The 25,836-nt window shown below is 54.5% G+C and overlaps 1 protein-coding gene across 7 annotated transcripts in view; it reads right to left on the bottom strand.

The window, feature by feature from the left end:
• The window catches only part of COL27A1 (collagen type XXVII alpha 1 chain), a 144,966-nt gene that overhangs the window by 69,941 nt on the left and 49,189 nt on the right, over positions 1-25,836 (bottom strand). For all 7 annotated transcript variants that reach the window (XR_005020262.1, XR_005020261.1, XR_005020263.1 and 4 more), the window contains exons 10-16: positions 25,745-25,789; positions 22,709-22,762; positions 21,792-21,836; positions 13,710-13,763; positions 11,425-11,469; positions 3,481-3,534; positions 2,770-2,814 (exon numbers count right to left, since the gene is read on the bottom strand). Coding sequence is in view for 4 of the 7 variants with exons in the window: in XM_036854957.1 (XP_036710852.1) it covers positions 2,770-2,814; positions 3,481-3,534; positions 11,425-11,469; positions 13,710-13,763; positions 21,792-21,836; positions 22,709-22,762; positions 25,745-25,789 (342 nt within the window). In the remaining 3 variants the exon portion in view is untranslated. The remainder of the gene's footprint in view (positions 1-2,769; positions 2,815-3,480; positions 3,535-11,424; positions 11,470-13,709; positions 13,764-21,791; positions 21,837-22,708; positions 22,763-25,744; positions 25,790-25,836) is intronic.

Here is a 25,836-nt window from a genome sequence, read left to right as displayed (position 1 = left end):
CCAGCCTGTGAGCTGTCATTTTGTCCTTCTGTGGGAGTTTCTATGCCAGCAATCTGCTTCGGTCTACTGCTAATTAGCTGCTTTTAATCAGCTATAGCATGAGAAACCGGAGCACCTGGCTACTTAAGACTATGTGTAAACAGCGAGTAAACTGGTCTCGAGTTAGGTCTGGGTGTTTCTTTTCTAAGATGACACACTGCATGGGCTTGGTGACACTGATTCTGGCTGTCGGAGACCTCTTCTAGTCCCTCCCTGTATTCAGCCACATCCGGGTAAATGAGCTGTCGCAGAACCAGATTGGGAGATGTTTCTCCTTGGAGCTGGAACTGTCTCACACAGCCCTCATCATTTCCAGCTTTCCATGTTGGTACATTGGCCCCAGGACTCAGAAAACATTCACAGCCCCGGGAGCAGTTGGAGGAATGGGGAGAAAAACCCAGGAAGAATGGAGAATCTTAGAGAACTCATGTCGTGAGCTAAGGCCATGATCCAGCAGAACATCCTTGGTAGAACAAAAGCCAGAAATTTTTTTTTAAAATAAAAAAAAATTTTAACTTACTTTGGTTTTTCCAGTTTGGAAAATCTTGTACAATATCCCAGAATTTTAGGAACCAAGGAACATTTTTTAAAAATGTCCAAAGGAGGAGTAAAGATGGTTTAAAAAAAAAAGTTTCAAAGGCACCTAAGAAATCAGGACAATGGATTTGGAGAAAGCTGGGCCTGGAGCAGGAGCCTGGGTTCCAGAAGGTGTCACCATGGGGAGAGAGGGAGCCAGGTGGTTGTAAGTGGGACTGAGGCCAGGCTGGGTCATGGACAATCTGGGATTCTGGGCAGGATGACCATGGAACATGAAGGGGTGGCTCCATCATCCCAGGGGAGGGCCAGGGGGTAGGGTGGGAGTGAAGAGGGGCTGATCAGAACCCTGCCCCCCGAAATATTAAGACCCTGCCCCAGCCAAAGGGGCAGAAAAGAGATTTCTTTTGCTTTTCTTATTTTTCTTTTTTTTCAACGCTGAAGACTTATTTGATTTTCCTGAGATCTACGAGCAGGAAAATAATTTTCTCCTCATTTTTTTTTTTTTTTTCCAGTGCTTTCACCTCTCTCAATGTCCCAGGCACCACCAGTCAGCAAGCCAGCCGAGTTCTATGTAACACATTGATTGCCATGTTCCTGAAGAAACAGTGAGCTGGAGGCCAGCTCTGCAAAGGGCCTATAAAAAGCTCCCTGCCTACACTCCTATTTCCCCCACTTCCTTCCCCTCCTCCATGACTTCAACATTTCCAGAGTACTGATGACTCACAACGCAGGGTAAACAGGTAGCTGTGGGGAAGCCCCACCTCCAACAGAAAGCCCCTGCATCTCCAGAGGGAGGGCCGTGGAAGAGGGGGGCTTAGCAGAGTCAGCAGGGCAGAGCCAGGGGGCAGAGCTGAGTCGGCGAGGCAGAGGGAGCTGCAGCTGGAGGCTTGGGCATGACTGGAGGAGATGGGAAAGGGGGAAACAGATGAGAAGACTGGGCTGAGCACGGCACGGCCAGGTACCTAGGGGTGGGAGTGGGTGAGACAACCTGGGGTGCCCATTTCTGCCCAGCAGCTCTAACTTTCTGAGTCCAGGGTCTGGGCTGGCTCCAACAGATCACTGAGTTTCCTTCGATGCATCTCTTCTCCTCTTTGGGTCTGCTTCCCCGGCTGTGAAATGTAGGCACTGGAGGAGGTGACCTCTAAGGGCCTCACTGGCTCTGCCCTTCCGACCTCAGTCTTGCTTCGTGGTGGAGGTCTCTGTCGGCAGTGCCTGGGTTCAAATCCTGACACTGCTTGCCAGCTGTCTGTGCTCGGCAAGCTTCCTATCTCACAGAGGGGTGGAGGACACGCGGGCTAAGCCCTGCAGAGCGCTCAGAGGGGGCCCAGCGCCGGTACCTGTTCCTGTTCCTCCGATTTAGGAGGAGCAGAGTCATCTGAAGACAGGTGCACAGGCAGCCTGGCCCCGGGAGCAGCTGAGCAGCTCTTATCGGCTCAGGTTTATGAAACCTGGGAGGCTGCCAGAAGCTCTCCCACACTCCCTGAGGCAGAGGGGAGGGCAGGGAGATGGCCACAGGGCAGAGCACAGGGGCACCACTCCCTGCCCTCCATGTCTCCTGGCTCAGATGCTGCAGGACCCAGGCCAGGTGCTGCCCCACGCTGGGCCCCGGGGTCCCACCTACCCACCTCCAGCTCTGGTTTGGCCCGGGGTCAGTTCAGCAGCAGGGCTGCGGAGGGCACGTGGCAGCTGGCAGGAAAGCAGGTGGGAGCTCAGGGGCCTGTCCTGGCTTTTCCGTTGCATTTTCAGACTCTGGGATGGGGCTCCCCGTTCTCGTCTGGGCGGCTGACGCGCATCTGTTTCCTCCTACGCCTGGGAGGGGTCTCTGGACCCCCCATCAGCCCTGCCCTGGGGCCCATCATCTCAGCACCGCTCCTCCCCGCCCACCCCGTGTTCTGTGGCTTTGGCCTCAGCTTTGCTCCCCAAATTCGGAGACCTGCCTTACCCTACCCCCGACCCGGGTCTCAAGAGCCCCCCATACTCTGTCTGCCAAGGTCTGCGTGCCTCCAGAACCATCTGCCTGGGTCCCACCCAGAGTCACAAGGAAGAAGCTGGGTAGCGCAGATTTAGCGGGTCCAGAGGGGAGGCAGTAAGAGTGCAAGGGAGAGGACCTGGCAAGAAATCAGCAGCAGCATCGAGGCTGAGGGGGTTCGCATGCAGACAAAACACAGTGCAATAAGGGAGTATTCAGATCACCTTATCACCTTTCAGTCCGGGTTCCCCCACGTTTCCCATCAGTCCCTGCAAGACAGAGGCCAGGGTTCAGCTGTGAGGGAGGTTCAAAACCCCACAAGTCAAGAGCCCTGGCGTAAACCCACTGGCTTGCTGCAAGACCCTGTGCTGGAGGCCCCAGCCCAAAGGGCAGTGGTGTGGATTGAAGGACCATGAGAAGGGGCAGTTGACTTGTGAATCGCAGTGCTCTGGACACATCCAGGGGAGAAGGGTGCCGATGGGGAGAGATGGGCTTCATGAGCCGTGTCACACGCTTGTTGGCCAAATGGAATCATCCCTGGAACGTGGTCCGGGCAATTTTAGCCCACCTTTCTCCTGCATGCCCATCCCACTCAGGGATGTCCTGAACTCACTGGCTTGCCATTATATAGAGTTTCTGTGCTCCTGGTGATGTCCCCCACTGGACTTTCAGTGCCCTGAAGTCCAGAACCAAGTCTGACTCATGCTCAGCTGGAGGACTGCTGTCCAATGAAGATGTCTGGCATAAATGACATGCAGACGATGACCAGCTCTCAGGAGTGAGAAGCACTGAGCCCCTGATCTGCCACATTCCACCCCAGCCCCCCTCTGAGTGCCCCCCAACACCGTATCAGGGTAGCCTTCCTTCCGGGCTGAAATGAGTCAGGGGGTGCCTAGCTGTGATGAGACTCGAATTAAGGGACAGCTCTTGTTTACCTTCATGCCCTTGGGTCCTGGGTAGCCAATTGGACCCAATGCTCCCATGTCGCCCTGGGAAGAGAATGAGAAGAGGACGCCATGAGAGGTGGCTCACAGGAGGCTGGCCTGGGAAGGATTTTGAGGACGCAACCCCTCTGGGTTGATCTTGTAATTAGGCACATTCACCTCCACTGAAGTACCAGAGTAAATTTCACAGAGGACGTCTCCCAAGTTCATTTCTTGATTGCTGCCCCTTTCACCACTCCTTTCCATCTCATATTAGATTCTTTACATCCCATACTAGTTAAGGGACTCAGGGCATTTCACTGGGCTTCTGTGGACCTCGATCTCCTGATCTATAAAATGGGGACAATGATCCCTCACCCTGAAAGCTGTTGTGAGGGTTAAATAAGCACACACAGAGGCTTCGACTCCTCTAGCTTAGTGAGGGGCAGGAACTTTCTGCTTCCAGAAGCGGGGCCACCTCTTTGGGACAGCAGCAAGGAAGGAGTGGGGCCATCAATCACAGACACCCGAGGTGCAGATGGACCCTGTAGGACACTAAGATCAGCGGGTAGGTCCTGGACCACAGGCTGGAGACCCAGCGTCAGATCAGATCAGACTGTCCAAGGCGGGAGCAGAGGAGTTCCTAGACCCTGGAGAGTCACGTTCCCTTCACGGGGGGCCCTTCACTGAGGGCTGGGGAAAGGCCGGGAGGCAGTGAGTGTATGTTGAGGCCGGACCACCCGTCCCACCTCTCCTCTGCTGCTCACTCACTGTGCGATTTCGGGGGTTAACCTCTCCGTGCCTCAGTTCCCTCATCTAAAACAGGGACTAATACTCTGAGCTTCCTAGAGTTATTTGGAGAAGTAATTGACTTACATGTATAAAGTACTTGGCACTGCCTGGAGGCATTTTTGGTGGTTACAACTGAAGAGGTGCCACTGGCATCTCGTGGGTGGAGGCCCCATAGCAAAGAATTAGCTGGCTCAAATGTCAATAGCGTTGAGGTGAGAAACCCTGGTCTAAAGGGAAGGGGTGAATGGATTTTCTCTAAACAAGCCCACCCTCTTTCCCTGAAGTCTCCTCCTCACTTCCTGCCCTCCCCCATCACCACTGCCCTCAGCCACAGCCATCACATTAAGCCCTCCCCCAGAGAAAGGGAGCCCCTGAAATAACCTCTTCTCTCCCTTGTCCATCCTCTGTGACTGATCTGAGTGTCTGGCTGCTGTGTGAGCCCGGTCAATGTGCTTCACCTCTCTGGGCCTCAGTTTCCCACATCCCTGAATCAGGCTCCACAGAGGCCCCTGACCAATGCTCTGAAGCATTGAGGAACAAAGGCTGCTCCAGGTGGCCAGGTTCAAGAACGGGTTCCTGTGGGAGCTGCCTGGAGACAGCTCAGAGGGAGGCCGGCAGAGAATGAAATGTCACATTCCTGCGGACGGACGGGCGGACAGGCCCGAGGAGCCCGTGCAGTGGAATGCCCCCAGGAGAGAGACAGAGGGAAACACGCGGAGCGCACAGCCGGCAACGGCAAGGCCTGGCTGAGGCAATGCAGATTCTCACCCCCCCGCCCCCCTGAACCCACCTGATTGGGTCAAACCAAACCTCACTGAGCCTTTGCCAAGGAACTCTGCTTTCAGTTCCCATCAAGTAATCCTATTAAGAAAGCAAGCTCTCAGTTTAACAGGTGATCTTAGTGATACAAACGACACTGGCTGGTAAGCACCGTGTTACTCACTTCACATGCCTCAACTCCGTTACTCCTCATGACAGCCCTTCATGGTCCGTCTGCTACTCTCCCCATTTTACAGATGAGGAAACTGAGGCTCTGAGAGGTGAGGGCTTGAGCAAATCACAGAGCTGGGCAGAGCTGGGATTCACACCAGGCAGTCTGTCCCCAGAGCTTCTAAGCAATTCTGAAGTAATCTTTGGAGAGGAGAAGCCAGGATCGCTGGCCAGGGAGAGGCTGGAGTGAAGGCAAGCCAGCCCCTCAGAGAAGAGCATTTCAGCAGGAGGCTTTGGCTGCGGCTCCCCCCTCCCTCTCTCTTCCTGGAGGAAGGGAGCAAGGGGTGGCCACCCAGCGTTCCCCGTGGTGCACAAATAAACAGTCTAGGCCCTGCTAGCGCAGTTGGCTCCAGTGGGGGCCGGGGCCCCGAGCAGAGAGGACCAGCCAGCAGCTCCGGGAGCACAGGCTCCCTCTTCCCCGCTCCAGACCTGACGGCGGCTTGTTGTGTGGAGGGTGAATCCAGTACAGGCCCGACTGACGCCCATGTAGGTACCACACAGCCCGGCGTGTGCGTGTCACCCCTGCGAGCCCCTCCATGGGGGTCTGTGTGTGGTGGAGGCGAGGGCCAGCGTGGTAGCCCACCCAAGAACCCGTGGAAAAGGGGCTCTGGCTGCAGGGCACACGGGGAGAAGGTGGCTGCTTGCTCAGGGCAGCTCTTCTTCATGTGGGCAGGATCCCCACATTGGACTATAAAAGCATTTGGGGGAGAACAGAGAAAACCTCAGGCCACATTCCCCCCAGTTCAGCCTGCAGATACCAGTCTGCTCCGCGCTCGATACTGTCGTGGGCAGCTTGGCCAAGTGACACGCAATATCACGTCCCACGAGAAAGAACAGTGAGTAATGCCCGTAATCTGGAACCTGTTTCCATGTTTGCCTAAACTCCCAGATCCTGCTCCACACACTTTGCCCTTCATCTCGTTGACTCCCACCAAGAACACAACCAACCAACCACATCTGTGACCACTGAAGGAGCTCCTACTGTGTGCCAGGCACCACCCCAGATACTTCCCAGTCTCATCAGCTCTGTTCAGACGCTCACCAACTGCTCACAGCAACCCCATGAGCTCAGCACCATCATTAGTGCCATTCCATTTCACAGATGAGAAAACCGAGGCTCAGAGTGAGGTGAAGCAACTAACCCAAGACTACACAACAAGCAGGGGACATAGGCAGGGACAGAACAGGTATGTCTGTCCATCTTGGCCCTACAGACCATGCTCACAAGCCTGGGATTGACTCTGTTTACTCCAATAAAGGACCCCAGGATTCCTTTCCTCATTGCGCTCACTCATAAGTGACAGGGTGTGAGGACAGGCTTGAGATTCTAAAACAGGCAAGAGTCCCACTCTGGCGTCCCATGTGCCAGCAGGCATCCAGGCTGGCGTTTGCCCAGGACCCCTGAAAGAAAACCTAGGGGGCTCCCATCACCCACCCTCACGGGTGCTGGCAGAGCTCCCTCCCTCCCTCGCACATGCCTTACCTTCCTGCTCTGCTGTTCCTCTACAGCCGGGCCATCCTTGGCCACTGCTTCCTATACTGAGTGCTCCGCCCTCTGTGCTCCGCTCACACTGTCCTCTGCCCTCACCACCAGCATCGCTTCCCTGACCCCACAGGCCAGGTCAGGCCCCTGCCATCATGTCTGAGCCTGACGTGGCTTTCGCTCATGGCCTGTTCCATACCCATGACCATTGACGTGGGTGCCTGTGTGGTCACTGCCTGTCCCATGCCCCAGAGGAAGCCCTCAGTAAAAGTGGCTAAATCAGTGGGTGAAAAAGAAGCCTGCACACTACTCTCATTTACAAACCCTCTAGGTTAAAATCTGGCCACAGTGTTCCCTGGAACTGCCTTTTAAGGCAACAAGGCCTCTTTCCAGAAACTCCGATAGGGGGTCAGCAGCCTGGGGACAGGACCTGGGAGCTGTGGCCAGTCCCGGCTCCTGTGTGGTCTTAATAAGCACCATCTCTCACACAGAACAGCCGCTGGCACTGCCCAGTCCACACTCTCACATCCTCTCTCCATTCAGCACAGAAGTTGTGTGGAACTAGGTGCAGCGGTGAAGTGCACGAGCTGTAAACACAGGCCGAGCTCCAGCAACAGCTGGGTGACCTCGGGCAGGTGCTTCAGCCTCTCTGAGCCTCGGTTTCCTTGACTGTACGATTGTAACCCCACTTCCCACTCAGAGGCCTGCTATGATAATTAAGTACCTAGCACAGGACCCAGCACACGAGGGTTTGGTAAATGCCAGCTAGTGGGGTTCCTGACCTTGATTTCTAGACAAAGAAACAGAGCCAGATGATCATTTAGTAACAGAGTATGGTAGACTTGTCCACTATATCCCACATGCTGGCATTTGGTCAGATCACATATTCTTTGGGTCTCATTAAATGGAGAAGCCAAAATTCCCTTTGTGTCACTCGGAATAAAAGAGACAGAAATTTTCTTTGTTGAGCAGATTCTGGAAACAGGCACACTTTGCTTGAAGCCCAGCCAAAGGGTTTCAATTACTCAAAGGGGGCTGTTTCAAGGCTGTCTCTGCAGAGGGCCACCAGCGGCTTATGAGATTGGGGTCACACAGGCCTGGGTTGCAAGTCCCTAGCTGGTGACCTCAGGGTCTACTCCGCCTCCTCATCAGGGTGACCAGGCTGCTGCCACCCACCTCAAGCAACTCGAGGCTCCCAGCCTAATGCGTGTCAAGCACACACAGAGCAGACAGAAGCTCCATGCATGTTAGTCTGTCCTCCCTCACCCTTCCTCCCGCCTGCAAGGACCCAGGGGACAGGGGAAGTTTCGACTTCAGTCTGCATGCAAATTGCTTCAGCTGACTAGACAGAAGGCATTGTGCAAATCTGAATCCCCACTAAAATGATTATCGGTACGTGGAATTCCCATTTGCTCAGCTAAAAACCCACATCCTCTGGAAAACCGTATGTGACTCACGATCCCTCTTCCCTTTAGCTCCTGGTTAGAAAATTCCTTTCCTCTCCAACTCTTTGGGGAAGCAATTTTTTCCCCAAGCACAGAAGCTGCTGTCCCCAAAAATCCAGGTCAGGAGTGGGTGCCTTGGGTGGGAGAGGGCACTGGCTTGGAGGAGAGTGGTGGTGATTTGGTGGGTGCAGGTCTAGCCCTGTGGCACCCCCAGGCACAAGGAAAAAGGAATGTCACCTTGGCACCCACAGGGGATTTAAAAACAGAGGAAGCGAGACTGAAAGTGGCCAGAGAAAAACATAAGGCAAGGGCGGGCTGGGGGTGTGGGGGGTGGAGAGCAGCTCTTTGGAAAGGGGATCATGAGGGGGTGCAGGGCCTGAGAAATGCAGGGACACCCAGGGCTCACCCCTAGCTCAGGCCCCTCAGAAGGGGGGCAGGAAGAGATGTGCCCTGAACTAGGAGTTGGGGGACATGGCCTCTGATCATGCCTCCATCTTCTCCTGCCTTGTGTGTGACCTTGACCTAGGGCCTCAATCTGCCCATCTGCCCAATGGGATTCTCCTAAGAGATACTGAGCACAGGGTTGCCAGATTGAGTGAATAAAAATACAGGATGCCCAGTTAAAATCTGAGTGTCAGATAAACAATCAAACAAATGAATGATATTTTAGTATAAATGTGTTCTAAATACTGTATCTGAAATTCAAATTTCACTGGGCGTCTTATATTTTATCTGGCAGCCCTAACTGTGGAGAGCAAAGGGGAGCATCGGTGGGAAAGAGCTTTGTAAAGAGTCAGGAAAGCCAAGGGCTATGATGGCATAGTCTCCAGAATCTGCGTGCATTTGGCCAAGCAATATTCTTACCCCTCTCAGGATCCAACCTAGTGGGCGCCAACAATGACAAATAGGCACATGTGCCAAGGATGACAGCCAAGATATGTAAACATCCCTTCAGAAAAGCTTTGGGGATGGGGATCATATAGCCTGAAGAAGGAGCCTTGGGAAGAACAGACAACAACCATCTTTAGGTCTTGAACAGCCTCTCCCAGGGGCAGGGAGATGAGCTGGGCTCAAAACACAGGAAAACCCTGCACAATGAGAGCTCTGTGAACGTGGATGGGCTTCCACAGGAGGGAGCTTCCAACACCAGGGTGTTCAAGTTGGAGTTTAATGACCGTATGACCAAAATTCTCCAGAAGGGAGTCCTGCTGTGCTTAGAGAAGTTTGGACCAGTAGACTTCTGAGATCCTCATAACGTCAGGTTCTCTAACACTCATCGCAGATATTTCTTTTTCCAAAGCATTCAGGTCAGTGCCTTGTGCCAAAGAAGGTGCTCAGCAAAGGACATCAGGGATGACAAATGTATGACTCATGTGTTGACACTTCCTCATCCCAAGCCAAGGCAGACATCACCAATTTGCAGCACCCTCTCCCACTAATTTCCAATGTGACTTTGAAATCTTTCTCAATGCAGCACTCCATATGGCTGCTACCAGGCAAAAAATATCTTCTGTGTGTGTGTAAAACACTACTACTACTACTACTACTACTACTACTACTACTACTACTACTACTACTACTACTGAATCACTATGTATTAACAGTACTTTATTATTAACAAGTAAGAGTAAAATCATTCATATTATGATTATTATTAAAATTATTATTATTATTATTATTATAACTAGTGCTTCTTGAGTGCTTACTATGTACTAGGCACTATATATGTACTAGTTTCCTTAAATCCTCACAACATTCTCCCAAGTTAGGTACTAATATTATTCCCATTTTAAAGATGAAGAAATTGAGGCACGGGGGCGGGGGGTTTAAAAAATGTGCTCAGAATTGCAATTAAATGAGTGATGGAGCTAGGATTTGAGCCCAGGTGATCTGGGTCTAGGGACTACCTTCTTAACCACTTGGCTGGACTGGACCGGGTGTGTCTGTGGTCCTAACAAGAGCAGGAGCAAAGATCCCGTCTTAAAGAGTGGATCCCTGAGGCTCAGGGAAGTGAGGCCGTAACTGCAGACCACAGAGCCCAGAGGAGGCGAGGCCAGGATTCAGACCCAGGTTGATCTGACCTCCACCCCGACCCTGCCCTGGTTCTGCCCCCACCCACCTGAGCAGGAGCACATTGCCCATGGGAGCCTCTGGGCCCTCTTCCCAGGACTGGTCTCCCCTGAAAAATGGGGCCCCCCAACTCTCCAGGGCCTTCTCCAGCCTCCTTCTCGATAGAATCTCTTGGCACAGTTGCTGGAGTAGCCAAAGCTGGCAGCCCATTTGTGAAACTAGGGAACAGTCTACTTGTGTAAGCCCCTCAGACTCACACCCCATGAGGTATGACCCCAAGAACAGAGGAGAGGGGGCATCAGACGCTCAGGGAAGCTCCTAGACTCATTTCCCAGGCTCGGGCCTGTCACTGGCCCTTGGGGCCGGGCCCAAGGTCAAGACTAAGCCTCTGAAGGCCCAGCGGGGAGCCATGGTTTTGGCTAATAGCACCACTCCACAAGGCTACCCCAACCTGGATGGAGTTAGAGGTCAGATTGCCTCTGACCTCCCCGTGTACAGGCCCCTCTCGGTCCCGGGCACACCAGGAGACAGTAACAATAAAGAATATTTTAAAATAACAATATTATAATAAATGAATATTTACTGAGTGCTAGACCTTGTGCCGAAGACAGTACAAGCAATGCCTCATTTAATCCTCACAGGCACCCCAAGAGGATTCTACCACCATACCCATTTTACAGATGAGGAACTAAGGCTCAGAGAGGGTAAGTGAATTGGTCCAGATCACACAGCCAGGATGTGGCAGAACTGTGACTTGAACTCAGGTGGTCTGGCTCCAAAGTCAGTGTTCTGAAAAGGATGGAGAAGACTGTCCAACATGGCCCAGAGCCTCACCTCCTCTGCCAGTCACTTCCTTTGTCTGGACCTGAAGCACCTCACCTGTCAAATGGGCACACTACCACCTGCCTAGACCTTGCTGCAGAGCGATGGACAGGCAGCAGGTGTGAAAGTACATGGCAGTCCCATGCTCCAAGCACCCATCCTCATTTAACTCATGAAGAAAGGGTCTGGGAGAAGGTAGGTGATCCATCTGAAGCCACACAGCAGGGCTTTTTTCCCTCAGCCCCTTCCTAGACTTGTCTGTCCTGCTCCCCCAGCTCCTCCGAGGGGACTTGCGGCTTGTTCCCCACACCCTGCATCCTGGCACTCCCCCTCCCCAGGCATCTGTGTACTTACAAGGAGGCCAGGGACTCCTAGGGGCCCTGGTAAGCCCAGTTCTCCCTGCAAAGAAAGAGAGATGAAGGTGGTTACTTGCTCTGTCTCTCTCCAGGCCATGCCCTCCACACCATCCTCCATGTGGGCACCTGGTGGAATCCTTTGGAGCTGATCATTCCTTTTTCCTGACTCTCCTGAGCCTGGCCTGGAGTTTGAACGAGACCCTCCCCCCTCTGCCATCAGCTTTCCACATCTGTAAAACGGGGAGGTTGCATTTACAAATCCAGTACCTTCCAATTGTAGGTGTGAGAATGGGCAGAATCCTGATCATGGCAATAAAGATGTGCAGGATGCCTGACCCAGATCTCATTTCGCTCTCACTTTACAGACGGCAAAACTGAGGCTCCAAAGGTTAAGCAATTTCCCAAGGTCAAGTTCAAGGAAATAACACAGTGGTGAGGGCACCAAGCTGAGAGCCACCAGGCTGGCTTCCCTCTTTCTCTCAGCCAGGAGGTGCTGGGGGCCCTCAGAAAACCCCCCCACCCCAACCCCCCACCAGAAGGAGGCTCTCCGGTTCCCACCTCCCAGGGCCTCTGAGAGGTTGGAGAGCTCTTGCCTGGGAGTCAGGAGATGTGGCCGTGTGCAAGTTTCTGTTTCTCAAATCTCTAAAAATGGACCTTCAATTGCTTGCACCAGTAAAGACAGGTAGAGGGGTCTGGAGCAAGTTCAAAATGCAAAGGTGTCTCTAGAAATGGTGATTAGCAATAACCAACATCCTCCAGGGGGTTTGCCTTCCTTCATCTGTGCAATCCCAGACGGGAGGTCATTACTACAGCCACGGAGAAGAGGAGGAGGAGAAGCAGCCTTGGCTTTAAAATGAAGGACCTGAGGCTCAGGAAAGGGAAGGGACCTGTTCAAGGTCACTCAACCGTGTGGCAGGGCCGGGACCACTCATCAGGTCCTCTTTCTGCTCCTCTGGGCCATGAGTACAAAGACATCCCTGCCCCTCCTCAAGGGCACTTCCAGGATGACGTCACATGTTATAGTGGTTAATCCAGTAACTGATACACTGAAGGAAAGACTCTGGTTTCTCACCTCGGTGCCTTTGCCAGTGCTCTATCCTCCAGCTGGAGCGTCCTCCCACCTCTTTCCTCATCCCAATTCCAATGCCATCTTCTCCAGGAGTCTTCCCTGCTTCTCTCTCCCTCCTCCTTAGCACCTGGGACCTCTTTGATCCCACCCATCTCAACTTCACCTCGTGCAATGGACTAGGGAGATGGCCATGAGCTCCTCCAGGGCAGGAGACGTGCCCCATTATTACCTACTATTTACAACCCCTCCATCCAGTGAACGCTTTTCATAGGCCCAACACCTCCCTGCCCTCTCTCATTTCATTCTTGCAACAGCCCTCTGAGGCCGGCATCGGATCCCCGTGATTTACAGATAAGGAAACCGAGATCCAGATGGGTGAACTGATTTGTCCAAGCTTCCACGCCTGGCAAGCGGTGCAGCAGGATTCAAACCCAGGTCCATCTGGCTCCGAGGCCAGGGCTTCAGCCCCGCAGGGAGCCCAGAGGTCAGCCCCAGCTGGATGAGGCTCAGGGAGCATTTGTGGAATTGACACGAGCACATAATCAGGTGCTGATTATGGATCTAGCAGCCATCTCCGCCACCGGCACAGCTGTGCAGGCTGGCAACCCCAAGAGAATTGGGGGAACATGGCAGGTGTTCCAAAGAGCTCTGGACATGGTCTGCACCCCCAGGCAGAGAACAATCTTCCCCCCGCAGGAGCTGGAGCCTGGGACGGAAAGGGAGAGGCGGGCTCAGCTCCCCAGGGCAGGCTGACCTGGTTCCTTCGTGGGCCTCGATTATTTACAAACGCTATAAACATGCCTATGCTGGAGATTTCTTTAGAACTCGGCTCTTCCCTCCATACAGGGCCTGCAAACCATCTGCTTCCCCAGGCCCCATCCCATAAACATTGCTGGTGCTTTGTAAGATGGCAGCAGCTCTGGCTTCCCCAGTGGGGAGTGACCCATGAACCTTCCTGAGTCCTTGAGGATGGGACATAGCCCAGGGCTTTGGGACCCGGGGCTCAGTGGGCTGGAAGGCTCTCCTGGTGGCAGGGGGTACACAGGGCATCCATAGCAGACAGGACCCTGGGGTCCAGAGAAATCATGCAGTTTGTCCAGGAGCACCCAGCTCATGGGTGGCCCGGCTGGCTGACCTAAAAGCTTAGGTTCCTAAAACCTGCTGTGTGTTTGCTCCAAATCTCTTTCCTGTACCCAAAGACATGAAATACTTACAGGGTTTCCATCCAGTCCCGGAGGGCCTCTTTCCCCAAAGTCTCCAGGAAACCCCTGAGGGCATGAGAGAGAGCAAACATCTGCAGATTAGTGTTTATACCAGCGGGTGGCTTTGATCCAGACCCCCAGGGGACACAGGACACATCCACGCAGTCTCACCTCACTCCCTGGTCCCAGGATCTGGGCAGGCTGTGGAGTCCCGAGTCACCTCGGGCCCTCAACAAACTTTCCCCGTAAAGAACATCCCAAGGACCGGCTACTGTGGAGGAGCCCATGGCCAGGGAGCCCTCTTCTCATGGCCTCAGAGTCTCAGAAAAGAAAATAGTACCCAGCTCTCCGGCATGGAAATGCCAGCGCCCGTGCCGAGACCCCGTCCTGATGGAGTCTGGGGTCAGGAAGCTGGGTCTAGGCCTGGACCAGTCACTGACTTGCTGAGAGTTTTAAGAGTCACTCCTTCCCCTGTGGGCCTCAGTTTCCCCATTGGTCAAAGCAGGAAAGCCCTCTGCAGCACTTCCCAGCTCAGACTTTCTGCCATTTTTGTGACGTGCTCTTCAAAAGCTACCCTGTGGAATCACAATCCTCATTTTACAGATAAAGAAGATGAGGCTCTGAAAGGGTAAGCGTCAAGGTCATACAGAGTCACACGGATAGGGGACACCAGCACCGCGGCCACAGGTGAGTTTCGGCAGCCGAGAGAGGCCCGGAGGCCTGGCCCAGGCAGATCTGGCCCTCTCGCCCCCTCCGTGACCCCACTCCACGCTCTCTGGGGAGACAGGCAGCTGGAAAAACATCAGCTGTGGGGAAGCTTCTGGTGGCCGAGGAGGGGGAACAACTCCATTCTACTTCAAAAGGAAAAGAAAGTCCTCGAGCTTGGAATTCAGGGAAACCTGTTCTTCCCTCCTTGAATTCAAATCACTGTTTTTCCAGGGAAATTTAATGAAAAACAAAGCACATGTTTTTCTGACCAAGTAGATGCCTGAGCTGTTCAAACAGTAAAGATTCTTCATGGAGCATAATTTGTTTCTGGTTTCTAACACTACTGGGGGAATCCAGGAAGTAGATTAAACTAAAAAGACCAAAGCTAAAAACAAAACCCAAACCAATTACAAAGTCTACATTGGCTGAGCAAAGAGACCTTGAACTGTGTGTGCATCTAGGCCTTTGTCTTGCCCTGGCCAGAATACTATTCCTCTCAAATCCCACCTCTGCCAGGAAGCCCTCATGGACCGGAAGGGCAGGCATTGATATGGACCCTATAGGAGGCATGGCTTCATTCAGACACCCAAAGGAGGAAACGAGGACATATTAAAGAGATTTGGGCCAAGCCAGTGACTTTGTATGCAAAACTTTACTTGCCTTTGACGTTCACCCTTGAGGGAAAGGTTATTTATTGGTCCCATTTAACAGATGGGGAAATTGAGGCTCACAGAGAGAAATGTCACTTGACCAAGGACAAAAAGCAAGTCTGTGGCAGAGCTGAGCATGGGCAAATCCTGGCATGCAGAAGCTGCTCCAGTGTGTGCCTGACTGGTTTTAGAGAGTGGCAGAGGTAGGGGTGTGTGTGTGTGTGTGTGTGTGTGTGTGTGTGTGCGCGTGTGTGTGCATGTGCATGCACCACCTTCAGATCAAGTTTTTGTGGGGCTACATCTGACCGTATCTAAGATGCCTCTTCCCACATCCTTGGAGTCCCCCTGGCAAATTCCAATCCAGCCCCTCTCAGGCATACTGTAAGGTAGAGAGAGCCCTCTCACCTCCTGTGGCAGGAGACATCAGCTGGGTGAGCAGTGGGCAGGGAAGGCTTCTGAAGGCATTGAGCTACTGCCTCTGCCTTTGGGGGCTTGGCAAGAGAGGACAATCCCTCAGGGGACAAGGGGGTTGCTGTCTAGCTGGGCACCTGGCTGACTCCACGTGGCCTACAAGGAGCAGAATCTGGGGAGTCCATGCTCTGCTCTCCAAGTTCAATGTCTGGAGACTCGCCCGGGCTCGCCTCCAGGTTGACTGTGTGACTGTGGGCAGACCCTCACTTGACCCTCTGTCCTGCTCAGGCCGGGGGGGTGGGTGTGATCTCTAAGAATCCTTCAGCTTGGCCCAACCCCTGGACAAGGCCTGGGAGGAAGGGGCCTGCTCCCTGAGGTGCAGGAATGCCCGCCCCCCGGCCCCGCTGCCACCAGGAAGGGAGAGATCCTGACAGCATTCCCCAGGCACCAATCCTGGCTGCGATGCCCAATATAATCATACCCAGCAGCTGCCAGGCAGGTTCAAACCCACAGGTCTGCAGTTGGGGCCACTCCAGGTTGGCTCAAGGACTCCTCTCAGACTCAGCTGCCGGCCCAGCTTCCCCTGTGAGGCTTTAGAACCAGTGCAGCCCAGCGACAGTCCTGGCTCTACCACCCACAGGCCTCTCCAAGCCTCAGTTTTCTCTGCTGTACAATCGGGATACTGAGACAATGAGCCGAGATGCTGGATGCCGGGCAAGTCCCTGGCAGCACATGGAGGCAGCAGCAGGGTGAGGGCACATCTCTGAGGCATAAGCAAGGGGGAGACCATCCGAATGGTCAAAACCCCCAAGAGAGGCACTTATGTGGACAAAATGCAGCCTGAGTACAGCCAGTGGGTGATGACGGGGTGGGGGGTGGGGTGACAGCAATGACAGAAACAGCAAACTCTAACAGCCCAATGAGAGAGGGCTTATTATTGGTCCCATCTTAGAGATGAGGAAACTGAGGTCCAGAGGCGTTAGGGAACTTGTCTGAAGTCACACAGCTATGGATCCAATAGCAGAACTGGGATCTGAACCCAGGCAGTCTGACTCCAGAGCCCGATCTCTTAGCTACGAATGGACCATGAATACACAGAATAGACTAGAGCAAGCTTGTGGTCTCTCAAGGGCTCATGAGAGCCCTAGGCTAATGCACAAGAGGGAACGGCGTTACTGAGGCTCAGGACTGGTCCTGCTTGTATGTGCTCGGTGGCCTCATACCCGTCTCCACCTTGTCTCCCTTCCTTTGGAGAAGCCAAGCAGATGACCTCTAGGAATCTAGGGTAATTAAGAACACAATAGTTGGAAAAAAGGGCTTTAAAAGAGCTGGAACAGATCTGTGATTGGAATAATCATAGATGGTCTAGGATGGAAAGACCCTAGGTGTTCCTGACATTCAGCACCTCCTTCTGGAGGCCCAGAACCCGCCCAAGGCCCCATCAACCTGCTGGCTTGCTGCATCCTTCCACCACTGAGCAACATATCCCAGTTCCGACACACGCCCCCGGCCCTGACGCTTGCTCCTCTGGATCCCAGAGAGGTGGCCGCTGAGATGAACACGCACCGCCACTTCCACCCGGCCTGCTTCTCTCTGTCTGGCCGTGCCCGCCTGTGCATGGCGTGTACTCCCAGCTCAGCCGGCAGCAGGCCCTTCCCGTGCAGGCCTGAGCTCCCGGCTGCAGCGGGCTGGCCCGAGGCCCAAGGAATGAGCTCGGCATCCTGCCGGGCCCCAGCCACGTGGTTTCTCCACTTTGCCAGGTCAGGCCCCCCTGGGGAACCGAATGCCTCGTACTTTGAGCAGAACAAGGCCCGGGAGGAGACAGAACCAGGATCCAGGGCGAGACGCCACATTCTCTCTTGGCTACAGCAATTCAGAGGAATAGACGAGGAAAAAAGGAATGGTCCTCATAACCACATCTGCGGCAGGATGCCGGAGGCTGAGTGGGCCTCTGAGAGCCATCTCATCCAACCCCTGCCTCCAGCCAATGTCTACCCGACGGTCTGCTCCAGAAGGTGGGATGTAGGGGCAGGGATGCACGCAGCCTCCAGGATCAGAAGTCCTGCTACGTCGTGCAGACTCAGCTCCCCGGCCTGCAAGATGGTCAGTTCTGTCCCACCCACCTGACGACTCACCTGCCCAGCTTCCCCTGGGCTGAGGAAGAGGTGAGATGTCTGTAATCCAGCCTCTGGTAAACTCTAATGTGCCATCACACGCTGGTTCGGTACCAACAGTGGGAATCCATAATAACCTCTAGGAAGAGTCTGCAGAAGGATCTTGGAGTCCTCTTTACAGGGTTTACCTTCTCCAAAGTCAGGAGGTTCCTGCACAGGTTTGACTTGCATCCTTCCTACTGCACTTGACAACAGCCTGTATTCTTTTCTAGAAGATGCGTGCTCTCTGAGAGTGCCAACAGGGAAAGACCCCTTTGAGATCCAACACCCTTTTCTCATGAGGCTGACCATGTTCTCACCCTGCCTTCTGCTATTCACCTGGGAATCCACCCACAAATAGTCACCTCGGCAGGCAAGGAGGCCGGAGGCAGGGAGAGCTCTCAGCGGGATTCCGGGGCTGCCAACAGCCCTGGGACAGCTCCGGCTCAAGTCTGGGACCCTGGGGATCACACCCCCAGCTCATAGTATCACCACCAATAAGAACCTTCATCTGCTTTGTCCTCAGTTTTCCCATTTGAAAACCCACTTTGCTCCCTGTTCCCCACAGGCTGAGAAGTGAAAAGAGCCTGAAGTCAAAATTGAACCATGTGAGAAGCCCTGTCCCAACCCGGACGGGCATGTGGCCTTGGACAAGTCCCAATTATCCCGAAGCCACACACCGAGGGAGCTGGAGCCAAGGCTGGACCTTTCCAGCTCTAAGCTTTAGGGTCTGCCCGCCTGACTCACTACACAAGACCAGCCTTGGCAGGCCTGGCCAGAGGCCATGGGAGAAGCTGTGAGCAGGGGCTGGTCTTGCCAGGCATTCCAGCGGGCTTGATAGTGAAGCCACAGGGTGCCAGACAAGAGGATTTGCTGCGGCGTCTTCCTAGGCCCCATGAGAGACCCTTGGCTGAAAGACATGGCTCGGTCCCCAGCTGTGCGTGTCACTGCACTGTGCCCCAAACAAGCCGGGATAGCCCAGGAGAAACCCCTTCAACTCCAGCCAACTTTGTAACATCTTATATCTGGTCCCCTCCTCGGGAAACCACAACACATTTCTCTTTCCAGCGGGTGATGTGAGATGAGAGCTGCGGTCTGAGTTTTCCTTCTGAGGCTGAAGTTGTGAGCACAGAGAGGGGAGGGGTGATGTGGAGAGCACCCTGCACGAACAAGCAAGGGTCCTCGGTTCAAGTCCTGATTCTGCCACCAATTTGCTGTGTGACCTTGGGCAAGTTACTGGCCTCTCCAAGATACGTCTGCTTATCTGTCTGATGAGGAAGTAGGGCCACATCATCACTAATGTTCCTGCAGCTCTGATGTGCTCTGACCTCTGCTGTCTTTCTCAGCTCCCATCAGCAAAAGACTCCCACACACCTTCCTTCCCAGCCTGACACTGAGCAGGCCGTGTGCATGGGCCTGAGGTTTTGCTTGCTGGAGAGAAATGGACTACAGCAAAATCATCACCAGCCCTGCCAGAAATGAGGCCAGCTGTGATCTGGCATGAGGGAATTCAGCTCATTCTCCTGACATTTCCTCTTGTTAATAAGTGCCTAGAAATCGCCTGGCCCAAAGCTTTGACAACAGGAAAACCCATTCACAAGGAGCCCCCAACCCCATCAGGCAGATCAAGGGCTCAGGAGCACCTAACAGAGGGATGACCCTAAAGTCTGCTCAAGCGGTGTGTGGGCCAAGGGCACAGCAGACTCGGCGGCCAGGCAAAGGCACAGACAAAGCCCTAGGGACTCAGTGATATGAAGTATATTCCATACAAATTAAATCATATCCGACGCAGACCTTGCCCATTTGCTGGCCATGTCAGCTGGAGCAGAGTCAAGGAGACTTTCACAGCCCTCAGGGGTATTGCGTGGCCATGGGGCTGTTTGGCAGAATGGGGGCGGTTTCTCGCACTCACGCCTGACACCCCAGTGCCAGGGAACACCCATCATGGAGGGCAGGGTGGAATCTTAGGAAGTTAAAGGCACAAGGCACGGAGAAAAGAAGCAGAAATGAGCTGTCAGTTAAGGGGGTTTAAGTCTGGCAAGTCCTCAGAGGGTCTCTGGGCAAATGGCTTTGAAGCCTCGGTTTCCTCGTGTGGAAAATAGGTATAATCAATCTTACCTCAAAGAATCAATGGGAGAACCACATGTGGTTCAAATACCATCCAGGTAAAAGGGCCCCAGTAAGTGTTGCCTTTTTTTTTTTTTTTTCTGGTCTGTTTTGCCTATAGTGCTGTCCCTAGTGCCACACTCTGGGGCAAGAGGTAAAAGCTTGGGCTGCTGCATTTTAACCCAGCTCTGACTCTCAGAAGCACAAGGCCTTGGCCAAGTCATTCATCCCCTGACCCTCAATCTCCTCATCTGTAAACTGGCAATGCCAGGCCCTCTGTGGGGCTCCCAGGATGGAGTCTGAGAAAATCCCCCATGGGTAGCACTGGAGGCAGGCCTGGGTGATGGGACAGGGCCCCACTGAGATATTCTAAGTAAGTCAACTGCTCCCACTCTGCAACTTAAACTTTGGAAAAAACAGATCCAGAGAGGTAAAGCCATTGGCTCAAAGTCATACAGACCAGAGAGATCCTCAGCCACCCAAACAACTACAAATAGAAACAATGAATGCCACTATTATATTGAGTTCTTACTATTTGACAAGCACAATGACCCCACGAGCTAGAAGCTATTATCCTCATTTTTCATATGGGAAAACTGCAGTTCAGAGCCAGTAACGCTCCTACCCCAGGGCCTTTGCACCCACTGTTCCCTCAACCTGGAATGCTCTTCCCCAGATAGCCACATGGCTCCCATTCTCACCTTTTTCAGGTTTCTCAAGAAGAGAGGAGGACTTCCTGGGCCAACTTATCCAACAGCCCGTACCCCGAGTACTCACGGTCCCCCTACCCTATCTTAACACTCAGCAGCACCTGACGTTCAACCACTCACCCTCCATTCCCCCATTCAGTCATTGTCTGTCTGTCTGTCTGCCCCTGAGAATGTGAATTTTGTCTTGTTCACTGCTCAGCACCAAGCACAGTGCCTGGTCCATAGCACACACTCAACTCCAATGAATGAATGAATGAGTTTCCTTGCCAAAGGTCACCTGGCTTGAGGAACAGACCCAGAGGCCAACCCAGCCCCCACAGACTCTGGGTCCTGGCCCTGAAGCCAGAAGCATCGGGTGCTGCTCCTTGTGCACATCTAAGTGTCAGATATTAGCCCTCAGGCACAGGGGGGCTGTCAGCCACGGACTGTCCTAGGTACCCCCTCTGTCAGCTCCTTGAGGCCAGGACCTGGATCTTGCTTTTCTCTGAATCCCCCACTTGGCCCCCAGAGGACCCAGATCCCTATACTACAACAGGTAAGGTGCCCACGAACACGCACGCCAACCCTAGCATCACAGACAACCCCCTTTGGGCCACCCCTGAGTGCTCCTGGCTCCCTCCCAGCTGCCTCTCACCGTCTAACCTCCTCCCCCGCCATCCCTTCTCCATCAACCACAAGCAAAGGGACGCCCAGACCCAGAGCTGAGGATGGTTCCAAGCCTAGGAGTTGACCTGCAGGGCGGCAGCAGAGAGCCTTAAGCCACCAGCATGGGCCGGGCCAGAAAGAAAGATGCCTCAGTTACAGTCCTGGGTCTCCTTCAGCCTGACCTGGTGGATCGGGGTTCCTGCTCAGCCCCTCTTGTGGTCATGCCTCCTGTGGGTCTACCCAACACCCCACTGCTCTCTGGCCTTGTGTGTACACGAGTAAAACAGGTGACACCAGGACAACACGGAGCCTGAGTGTTCTCTGACACAGCAGCGCAGATACCCAGTCTAGACCCGGTCTAGAGCAGGCCCCCCAGCATGGACACTCATGACCCAGACAACCCCCCCACCCCCCGCCAGACACAGAACTACATTGCAGGGCAATTGCTGGACGCACAGAGAGGCTGCATCCCAGAGGGGCCCAGCGTCCACGGGAGCCCCCAGCCCCAGCCAGGCAGCAGCCGGTCAGTGTTCTGGCAGCAGGACACGAGGCCCATACAGCCCCCCATGCACACCCACACGCTCAAAGCAGAGCAAGGGCAGAGCAGAGAGAAGCGAAGAATGCCCAGGCCGCGGGTGGATGGGGCCGCGTGGCCAGTGGGAGGTCAGGTTCACCCATAGAATCTGCGTAATAGACACGGAAAATCTTTACCGGCCTACCCATCTTGCCCCTCTTGCCAGGAACGCCAGGCAGACCCTGTAGGGGGAAACAGGGAAGAAGTCAAGACAGGATTCCAGCAGGAGACAAGCAGTGTTGCCCCAAACCAGCCCCTCTTTCACCCACAAGAGGAAGTCACAGAGGGCCTGGCGTCTGGTCCACAAACACAGCAGGCTCCAGCTATCTGCACATCAGATGGGTGGTCCTCAGATGCTACAGAGTCGGGGCCTGCATGGACGTGAGCTGGGGAGATTCCTAAGGAAAGCACCCAGTGCCCTGGTATTCAGCAGATACTCAATAAATGCTCCTTCTGTTTCCCTAAGATTCTCTTTACCCAGCTTGTTGATGAGATTACTACTGAGTTCCCAAATACGGGCTCAGGCGGGGAGGGAACGGAGAGGAAGGTCCAGAGGCTCGTGGGAGCAAAAGCAGCCACAGACACACATAAACAAATGAGCGTGGTGTGTTCCGGAAAGCTCTACAAAACTGGTGCCTGGCGGGATCTGGCCCACGGGCCGTAGCTTGCAGGCGCTTGATCAGAAATATGAAATGAGCCCGTTTCTCACTTTCTGAAAGCCCTTCAGAAGCTCCCCACGGTCTCAGAACAGAGTCCCTCTCCTGACCTTGGCCCCTGAGTGCCGTATAACTGCTCCCAGGTGCCCCCCGCAGCCTGTCTCCCCCCCATTCCTGCCTCACACTCAGCGCTTTGACCGTGCTGTTAAACTCGCCAAGTCAGCATATGTCCTGGACTTTGCACATGCTGTTCCCTGTGTCAGGAAGGCGTCTGCCTTGACTTGTCCCTTTATCCAACTCTGGGGCACCTCCTCCAGGAGGCATTCTGTGACTTCTCCAGACTGGCACCTGGCAGAGGGGGTGGCCGGGTGGGAGGTAAACAAAGAAAGCATACTCACTCGCTCTCCATCGGACCCTGGCAGGCCGAAGAGCCCTGGGAGTCCAATGTAGCCCTAGGAAAGAGCAGAGGGGAGGTCAGAGGGGCCGAGTGGTGGGGTGCGGCGGGCCCGGCCCGGCCCGGCCCAGCCCCCCTTGCTGCCCTCCGGCGCCTGGCTCCTCTTCCTCACTGGAGGCATTGGCGGCTCCGGCAGCTCCTCGATGACATAGGCCTTGAGGCAAGTGTATATGCCCATGGACTGCATGGTGCTGGCTTCCACGATGTAGTCCAAAGGCACATACCCTCACGCCAGGGAAGGGCGCGGGCGCTCGTAGCGGGAGGCCCGCCCCGCGCCGGGGGCTCTGGGACCTGCGGGAAGGAAGCTCTCTGCCGGGTTAGATGCTAGGGTGGCACCAAGCCCTACCCACCCCCAAGGGACGCTGGCGGGCGCTCACGGCTTCTGCAGTGCCTCCTTCTAGGCCTCGAAGGCCCCCCGTGGACGTGGGGCTCGAATCCACCCTTGGCCCCCTGAGTGCGGCCGGCGGTGACAACAGCTGCCACCCCGGCGTGCTGGTGTCCCGCAAGCACGTGTGCCACTGTATCCAACCCTCCCGAGGACCCTGCAGATTGCCCATCCTCCTCCCCACGAAGCAAGGGAAACTACGGCTCTGGAGAGAAAGCAGCACAACTAGTGAGGAGTGGAGTCCGGGTTTTCCGCCTCCCAGCCTTTACCCACGCGGTGCCCTCCGCCAGGCAGGCCCTTCTCACCCCCACGACTGCACAGCAAACGCTTTCAAGCCCAGCTCTGAGGCTGTCTCCTCTGGCCAGCATCCCTGACGCCCCAGACCAGAAGCCACCTCCTCCCTCCACCCCAGCGCCATATTTGCACCTCAGTTAACAGATTTACCACTTTCTGTTCTGTATCTTCATTAGCGGTGTCCACAGTTCATGACCTCATTAGCCTGGGAGCTTCTCAAGAGCCGGGACCTAGCCCAGGGTGCCTAACGCTAACCGTACTCTCTGGATGTTTGTGAAATGACTTAATCAGAACTATAACAAAAGCTAACATTGACTGAGCACAAACTATGTACCAGGCCCACTTCTCAGTGCTCTGCAAGCATGAATGCATTTACCGTGCCCTCATCACACCCTCAGGAGGTAGGAATTATTAGTCAGCCTCCTGTAGAGGTGAGACCATTTAGGCCCAGAGAGGTGAAGTGATGTGCCCAGGGTCACACAGCTGGAATGTAGCAGAATGTGGTATCTGAATCGAAGTCATCTGACTCCCGGTCCCAGCTCCTAACCACTTTGCTACATTGTCTCCCACAAACAAGCAACGATCGCAGGCTCACAACCATTTCTCCTTCTCTAGAAGTTCAAGAGGTCACAGGGCCTCCTTCTCAGCGTCATCTTAACAAGTGACATTTACCGATCCTTCCAAGAAGGGTTTATATCCCAGATTTGCAGGTGATAGACTTGGAGAGGTCCAGTGATGTGCCCAAGCTCCCATGACGGGTTAATGGCAGAGCAGGTCTCAAAGGCAGTCACCCTGCCCCCAAGTCTGCGCTCTGCCTACTTCATAAACATGAGGCCAGTGGTAGCAGAGTTGGGAGGGCAGTCTGAGTGGCCCCGGCTCACCCAGGCTGCTCAGGGCCCTGTGACCCTGGAGACGGGTGTGCTGGGGCCAGACCAGCAATCTCCCCACATGTGGCCTCAAGATGCCACAGCATGGCAAACTGCAAGCAGCCCCAGATGTCATTAGCCTGTCTCGCTCCTCCTGTCCTCCTGGCAGATCAGAGACCTGGGGCTGAACTGGGAAGACCTTCTCCCTGGGCTCAGGAGGCCCCTCTGGGGCCATAGCTTGTGGGAACAGCTGGATAAAGGAAAGGAGGGAGGCCCAGCATCCTAGGACAGGAGCCTCCTCGGGCCCTGCCTTTCACCACCCCTACCCCACCCCATCATCATCATCATCATCATCATCATCATCATCATCATCATCAACATCATCATCGACATCACCATCATGATGTCCTGGGGAACCTTCCCACCTCCCAGTCGCTCTCCTAACAGCCGCCCATCAGTTCCAGGGATTCGGGCTGAGACTGCAGCCATAAATAGCTTTGGCTCAGGCGCGGAGGACGCGTCACACTTGACCTGGCCTGACGGAGGACTGTGTGACCCACTTGCTGAGCATTCTTTGAGAGGCAGAGAGCCCAGCCCTCAGAATACCTGGGCCCTCATCCCATCCCCACTTTAGGCGTGCTGTGGGAACTGGGGCCGTCGGATCCCCACCATGAACCCAGTTTCCTTGTACATAGAAGAGAGAATTCCAGCAGACCATTTCTTAGTCTTCCAAACTCCATTTACCCCTATTCATTTCGCCCAAACCTTCTCCACTGCCCCACAGCCCACCCAGGAGGCCCCACCTGGTGGCCCCTCCTCAGCACTATTGGCTTCCAAATTCCTGGTATCCCCATAACCATGCCAGAGGTAGGAATGGACATCACTCCCACTGAAAAGATGGGCAAACTGAGGCTGCTAGCTACTCAGGGTTTGTTCCAGGGGCCTTGATGGAGGGCGAGAGCAGATGTTCCATCAGCCTCCAGGCCCAGGCAGTGTTCACCCGTCGGGCAGCACTGCCCTCCAAACAGGGCGGTCCACCCCGTCCTCAGCTGAGAGCAGGAGACAGGCCTCTGAGGACTCCAGTGACGGACAAACTGGCCCAGGCTTTAGTTCCCTAGCGCCTGGGATGTGCTGGGGGACACGGCAAGCACATGCCTGATTATAGCAGCTAGACCATGGCTGAGCCCCCAGCAGACCTTTGCTGCCCAGTTACTTGGCCATGGGGACCAAGCTGGCTCAAGGGTTCCCTACCGCATGGCCATCCTGCTGCCCCTCTGCGGTCCAGGGAGTGCTCAGGTGGGAGGCCTCGACCCCAACCCCCCCAGCAGACCCTGGGTGGAGGCTTTACAGCCCTGATCTCCCACCAGGCCCACTGGAGGGACAGCTAATGCCCACCCGGGTTCCAGCCATGTGGCACTTGCCAAGTCCCACTTACCCGGCTGCCTTTGGGGCCAGGGTCTCCTACAGGTCCAGGTAACCCCTGAAACACAAAAGACAGAGGGGCAAGGACATATGGAGACGTTCTAC

This window comes from Balaenoptera musculus, chromosome 6, assembly GCF_009873245.2.
Source record: "Balaenoptera musculus isolate JJ_BM4_2016_0621 chromosome 6, mBalMus1.pri.v3, whole genome shotgun sequence".
NCBI lineage: Eukaryota > Metazoa > Chordata > Mammalia > Artiodactyla > Balaenopteridae > Balaenoptera > Balaenoptera musculus.
Note: the sequence above shows the minus strand (reverse complement) of the source record. Positions and strands in the feature narration are given on the sequence as shown.